General features: G+C 38.9%; 1 protein-coding gene across 1 annotated transcript; it reads right to left on the reverse strand.

Moving 5' to 3' along the window:
• Positions 1 to 1,863: 1,863 nt before the first annotated feature.
• LOC131649632 (uncharacterized) lies at positions 1,864 to 2,376 on the reverse strand. Its single transcript, XM_058919385.1, has one exon. The coding sequence runs from the start codon at positions 2,374 to 2,376 to the stop codon at positions 1,864 to 1,866; it is 513 nt and encodes a 170-aa protein (XP_058775368.1).
• Positions 2,377 to 7,473: the final 5,097 nt, after the last annotated feature.

The raw sequence follows: 7,473 nt of genomic DNA on the forward strand, positions 1-7,473 counted from the left end.
TTGGTTGTATGTGTAAAATTGTTTTACACTGACAGTGCACTATCTTTAAACTCTATTATAAAAAAAATGTTAACGTTAGAACAAATATTATATTACTGAAACTATATATATTAATGTTAGAAAAAATGTTGCTTATTAACTATATATATATATATTACTGAAACTATATTATAAAAAAATGTTGGAAAAAACTATATATATTAACGTTAGAAAAAACTATATATATTACTGAAACTATATAATATATCAGTTCAAACAACAAACATAATAAATCAGTTGGCCTAGTGGATGTTTCCTATGCCTATAACATTGAAGACATGGGTTTAATACCCACCGCTTGCAAAATATTGGAAAAAAAACAACTTATTAAATTTTATAAACTTAAAATAATAATAAATAATTTGCCAAATCATACCCACCGCTTGCAAAATTTTGAAAAAAAAACAACTTATTAAATTTTATAAACTTAAAATAATAATAAATAATTTGCCAAATCATAATTAAAATAAATAAAAAATATAAAAAAAGCCACCGGGGACATTACCAGAAATAAAATATTTAAAAAAATCCACGTAGGACACAGCCAGCGAACAGTCAGCGAAATAGTGACAAAGGGGGTCTGCAAATGGAATCTGGGAGTTACGAGGGGGGAATCTCAAATTTTTTTTAAGGGGGCGTAAATTAAAACTCGCCCTAATGGCAGGAGGGTAACAGTTATTTATCCCTAGACTTTATTACTATATCATCTATATAAACCTGCATAAAGGTTTCTATGAAGTCATGAAAGATAGAATTCATTGCACGTTGGTATGTTGCCCCAGCATTTTTTTAACCAAAAGGCATAACAATCCACTCGTAAGTGCCTATTTCCCCTGGACATCGAAAGGCTATTTTGGAAACATCCTCTTCTGCAATGAAAATCTGGTTATAGCCAGAATATCCGTCGAGCATGCTAAGATACTCATAGCCTGCGGCTGAGTCAACTAACATTTCTGCCACAGGCGTTGGGTATTCATCCTTAGGAGTTGCTGCATTTAGATCACGGAAATCTATACATACTCTTAAGGAGCCATTTTTCTTAATTAATTACTGGAACTATATTAGCAATCCATTCGACATACCTTGTGGTCCGGATGAAATTGCAACGAAGGATCCTTTCAACCTCCGTTTAATTTTCAAAAGGATTTTTGGAGCGAACTTCCTGGGAGTCTGCTTGATGGGCTTCTTGCCATCCTTGATAGGCAACTTTAGTTTAACCAGATCCCTCTTCAAACCAGGAAATTCATCATAATCCCAAGCGAAGCAGTCTTTATTTTTCTTTAGCAGTTCAACTATCTTGTTCTTCAGCTTGGGGTCCAGTTTGGTGCTGATGTATGTAATCCTCTTTGTGGTTCCATCTCCAAGATCAACCTCTTCGAGTGGGTCCTGCGCTAACATCTTTGCACTTGATGATACTGGATCTTTCTCGAATCCCAAAGGCTCTTCATCATAGATAGCGTCTAGTCTTTGATTCGACGTATCTTTTAATACCTGTTCGCCAGGGGTTTTTGGTGTGAATCTTGTCCCCTGGCCTGCATCATTCAACATGGCATTGTTGGCTTCGACTTCCATGTTGATCATCTCGGCTTCGAGAGCCGCTTTTCGCTTTTTCTTGGCCAAATATGCCGAAATATTTTCGAAGAACGAAAACTCAGACATAATCAGGGTTTTCGTCCCAGCCCGAGGGCCGTATTTCTAATGATTCCCCTTCTTCTAGATCTCCCATAATCTATCGATCCCATTGAAACCCATTAGGGTGGAGAGTTAAGAAGTATAGAGCATTTTTATTTGGGGAGTAAACATCCCCAGTTGGTTGACATGGGCTTATATTCGCCAGATTTCTATCGAAGTTTGCCATATCCACTTGATTTCCACCACACCGTCTTCTCTCCATATGGAAACCCTCTGATGCATGGTTGAGGGCACTGCTCCAATCCCATGGATCCATTCTCTTCCTAGGAGCAAGTTGTAATTGACCTTTGCTGGTATCACCATGAACATTGTTGGTCTAGTGATTGAACCAACAATCAAATCTACTTGGAAAACCCCCAACGTCTGTCCTATTTTTCCTTCATAGTTTGACAGAACCATGTTGTGGGGCTTCACATCTGTGTTGAACATGCCCAGCTTTTTCAGCATAAACTGAGGCATGAGGTTCAGTGCGGAACCTCCATCTACCAGCACTTTATTGATTCCAACCTGTTCGACTTTCACCCTTATGTAAAGGCGTTTGAGATGACTCTGCATCCCCTGATGTGGTTGCTCAAATTGGGCATTTTTCTCTTCGATAGCGCCGTTACTAAGCACATAGTAACATACAGTTTTGTTCTTCGCCATCTACGCTGCTTCGGTCTCGTCATCATATTCAATTTTAGTTTCCTAATTATACTCGTATGGTAGAACGGATACCACGTTGCAGTTCACGTTTAAAGATGATACTCCATCTGAATCGAAACTATCTGTGAGCATCTCTTCCTCTTTACTCTGTTCCTTCTAAATCTTATGACTCTCTTTATGGTCTTCAGAAGGAGATAATTTCCTTCCCACTGGAGGTTTTGTAGAGTTTGTAATTTTTAAAGGAGCTTTTGTGTTGTTGGATTCTCGAACCTCCATCGAAACTGTCTCTCTCTTCTTTTCTTAGTCTCTGGTGCCTCCTCCATTTGGATCTTGACATAGGGTTTTTACCTTTGTAGTTCCCTAACCTGACAACCTCCCTTTCAGTTGCTTGGAATTGCCTCCTGTAGGCCCAGGACGTTCTTCCTTCTTTGTCGAAATTTCTCCATTTGCCTTTCTTCGACCCTGTCTGGGTCCATCTATCCTTTGGGATATGTGCTGGCAATTTGAAGGTAACTTTTCTAGCCTTTGGGTGGGGGTTGTCTTGTCTTCTTGGGACTCCCCTTCTGTCAAATATGTACAGATATGGGTTGCCTCTGCGTGCATCCCACCTTTGATTCGACAGAATCCTTTCGAAAGCCTCAGCCAACTTCCTGTAGTAGACTGCCCTACATCTGGGACACATCAAGCATTCAGTCTCATCCTTGTGGCAACGTACCAAAAAGCCCAACAAGCTTTCGCCGGGTTTGGGATATAATGCCAGCAACTGACTTTCTCTCTTCCAATTCCTCTCAGTTCTGGTGCGCTGCCACCTTTCGTGGTTTTGTGATACCCTTGGGCTCACTTGTATGCTACATCTTGGACAGAGCAGCATATCAGAGCTTTGCTTATGATACCTCTAAAGGTATTCCTTCAGAGTCTCGTCAGCTTTAGGATATCGAGACTGCATTCCTTCTTTCTTCAAGCACCTTTCGACTTCCTTCATTTCTGGAGTGGAATGGCCTAGATTGACCATGTTGACGCCTAAGTTGGCACCCTCAGTAATTGAAATTTCCTCAAATTTCTTCCTTAGGCCTTCAGCATCCATAGTCTTCTCCCCTTGAAGACCTTCAGTAGTCTTTGGTTCGACGTTAGCAACCTGTTTACCCTTGACAGTTGTTCCAAAGGTAACATCATACTCTAGGCTATCAGTAGCCTGCTTTCCAATTAAGACATATCCTTCATTCCCTGAAATCTCCTTCGCCTCAACTTCAACCATATCGACCATGTTGACATCGACAGGCTCAGCATAATTAGTGTCAGCAATGTTAAGGGGATCGGCATCTACTTTCATCTGGTTCTTCCCCTTGTCTGCAAACCTCAAAAGGCCTTCCTTGATTGCATTTTGAATAAGATCCCTGAAAAGAAAACATTGTGAGGTTCGGTGGCCTAGAAAATTATGGTATTTACAGTAACCTATTTTCTTCCGCTGTTCCAACGGAGGAACTTTAGTATTTGGAGGTATCATCATTTGGCCATCTTTCACAAGTAAATCAAATCTGACAAAGGGGAGGTATAATTTGGCCTTCGAAGTCCGGTGTTTAGACCGTTCTGGGCCATGATCATTTCTATCATAGTGGTCAAATTAGTTTCCATTTGTTTGTTTTGTCTAACCCTATGGATTACTTCGTATGCATCTTGGTTTCTATTGATCATCATGACTCTCGCAGGTTGTTCATCAAGAACTTCCTGTCGAGTGGTGGCGATTTCCTGGGCTTATTGTTCTATTCCTGCCCCTAAGATTCTTTCGCCAGGCGCTTGCCTAGATGGTCTACCCTGGTTTATAGTCGGGTCCTCTTTATGGGTTATAGTCTGGTTGGTTCTGCGTCAAACAGAGGTTTGAGGGGCTCCTAAGAAATCTGCTATTCGTCTCATTTGTGCAGTGACATTTTGTATTAAAGGATAGAAAATCGTATTCATTTCTCTGGCAAGGACTCCCACCATATCATGGTTACTTGCGTCCATTTGTTGCCGAAATGCTATCTGGTTATTTGTAGTTAATGGGGGAATGAAACCTGGATTTTGGACACTTTGTCCTAAGTTATTCATCCCAGACCCTGAATTTTGTATTGGCAAAACAATGGACATATTGGGCTGGGTGTATGTAGTATTGTTTAATCCAGACATAAAGGATGCTGGCATCCCATATGGTTGATCCCTCCAAGGCCTAAAACCTTCAAATCCTGTTGGTCAAGGGGTGTACACTTGTCCCTGATTTGTGAAATTTGTCTAAAACAAAGTAGCCTGTGTATTTTTTGGAATTTCGGTTGTACTCACAAAGGTAGGCGCTGTATTCGAACTAAATGTTGGTATTGTCCCTGTGGACGCTGGAATAGATGTGTTGGTAGCCACAGGTCCTGTGGATGTAGGTATGGCTTGAGATCCAGACATCGAAGTCGAAAAAGTTGCCACGATCGTGCCTGATCCTTGTGGAGGATTCTGTCCTCCTTGATCATTGGTCGAATTGACCATCTTTTTATTATACTTTCTCTTGGGGATTGGCTGGTTATCATTGGTTGTCTTTCCACTTCTAAGGTTCATACAACAATGATGAAGACGAATTTACGCACCAAAACCAAATAAACCTTGACTCAAAAGATTGTAAAAAATGATACTTACTTACTCTTTGACACCGTCCCACTGGGCGTGCCAATTTGTTTACCAGTGATTTCTGGCAAACAACTGCTAGTCCTCCAAAGGTATATACTTTGGTAATTTACAGGATCGACAAGATTGATCCTAGGACATGTGTCTCGAGAGTTCGTATCTTTCTGATTTGATTCATGATTGATGATATTTCTGGATTATAAATATTATCAAAATCTTTTGACTAATTTCAACTTTCAAGAATCTATTAACAATAACTCTAAGTGCAACTTAAAGATTAAAGAAATAAATGACGAAAATGTAAGTAAAATACATGTAAAATACTTTAACTTAAATTGCAGTAAGTAAATGACTCAAATGAATAAACTTGTAAATGTAAAGAAAGCAAAATAATGACTTTCGACGTAAATTTAACTTATATTGAATAAGTAAAATAAAGAGTAAACGTGGTGTTCTTCTTACATACATTATTTCAGCAAATTCTTTTTTCTCTAACGCTGGTACTTCGAGTAACTTTGTGAATTTCTGTATATTAATTTGAACACACTTGATCTAAACATTAAGACTTCTATTTATACTAGTTCGACCCTAACGGTCTCTACGTAGATTACTGCCACGTCCAATATTTCAAACGTCGCTTCGCTTCAGATGCTTCCACGCATTTGCCATGCAAAACCGTTCCGTTTGAATTTCAAACTTTCCCGCTTAACGCTTCGACTTTGCTGACGCTGCTGTCGAAGGGTATTTGCAAAGATTATAAAATCTCTTCAATCACATCCTTCGATAAAACAAATCTTTTCCTTCAAGGACAAGACTTAAAATAGCTTCACAAAATTCATTTCTTCTTCATAACATAACACTTTTAGAGTATTATGATCCTTTGGTCGAAATCTCCAGCTAACATGAATGGCATTTTAGGGTTTGCGTGATATTGGATTTGTTAATTTGGACATGCTTGAGAAGTGACGTTAGAGGCTAATTAATGAATTGTCTAGTTTGTTGCATTAGGTTCTTGTAGCCAAATATGGTTCCTATGAGGTTCATCCTCTTAGAAACGGAACAATATATGCTTTAAGTTTGATGTCCTCTGGCAGAGAAGTGTCTCCATGTTGGGTTCTCCGTTAGACGTCGACTCTGAGCGTTTGTGGAGGGTATTTCTAAAAATGGTAGTTATACTCATTAATTCATTTTGGAGTAATCTTTGGATTTTTATCTAACCTATGAAGGTTTTGTATCCTATACTCTTTCTAGTTTCTCTCCAAAAATACGAGAAATTAGTGATGGTAGGTCGTTGAGTTGATGGTGTTTTGTTATGGAATTTTAAGTAGATGAATGGCATTTTTTGTGGGAATAGGATATGCTCGATGAGCTACTTTAGCTTCTAGAGGGTATTACCCTCTTCCTCGAGAGTGACATCTAATGGTGGAGCCATGGTAAGGATGGTGTTTTCCCGATCGCTATGGTATATTGTCTTCTAATTGCTTCTAGTTTGGGATTAGTTACTTTTATACCTTGTACCAACCCAACTTTTCCCCTCATCTGAAAGATCTTATCTCCCACTTATGTGATGGTTTTTTCTTGGTAGCTTATTGTAATGAATACAAGTGGGGTCAATGTTGACTCAGCATCGGCACATGGGTCAGGACAGCTGGAAAATGAGTTTGTTATGGATCCGGGAATCAAGGGCGTGAGACGTAGCAATAGAATTAGTTTTGAGAGTTGTCGAATCAAGGATTGTGTGTGACCTTGGGTATAATAAGAAAGTGTTGAGATAGAGGAGGGTAGGCATGATTTGGCATATGTGAATTCTCTCTCTAGGCTCTGATGAGATTATTTTCCCCTTTTCTCTCTTCTGCAACTTTCCCTATTTCAGTATTTCTTTTCAAACTTTGTACTCATTCCTCCATGGATATTTGGAGTTGATTGTCTTTATTTCATTGTCATATAAAGAGAACATCTTAATTCCATATTCTTGTCTCTTTCTAGTACCTTTATTGTGAAAACATTACATTGGTGCTTTCATTATCATCATGGCAGAACACACACGTATGAAAGAGATGCAAGCTCAAATCAATTCATTATTTGAAAAACTAGAAAAATGTGATGAAGAGTATGCAACTCGTGACAAAATATATTATCCTTCTTCTTAAGTTCATCATTTCTCTTCATTAGTGACAAAATAACCATCTTTGCACGCACAAATATTTCTTCATCGTTCCAATTGAAGAAATTTCATCCCTTTCTTCCCTGCAATTGCATTCACAAACAAGATTGACATTGTTAAATTTGCGCCCTGATTCCCAGACAACACGTTCACAAACAAACCAACAACTGCATTTACCTTGTATAACCACAACCATTAAACCTCCTTCCAGGATTCCTAGTAGTCCACGAATTAGTGAGAGGTGAATCAAGGTTATAGAAGCAATGAAGTTTTCTTCTTCGTGATGCACA

The sequence above is a fragment of the Vicia villosa genome, linkage group LG2 (genome assembly GCF_029867415.1).
Source record: "Vicia villosa cultivar HV-30 ecotype Madison, WI linkage group LG2, Vvil1.0, whole genome shotgun sequence".
Taxonomy (NCBI): Eukaryota; Viridiplantae; Streptophyta; class Magnoliopsida; order Fabales; family Fabaceae; genus Vicia; species Vicia villosa.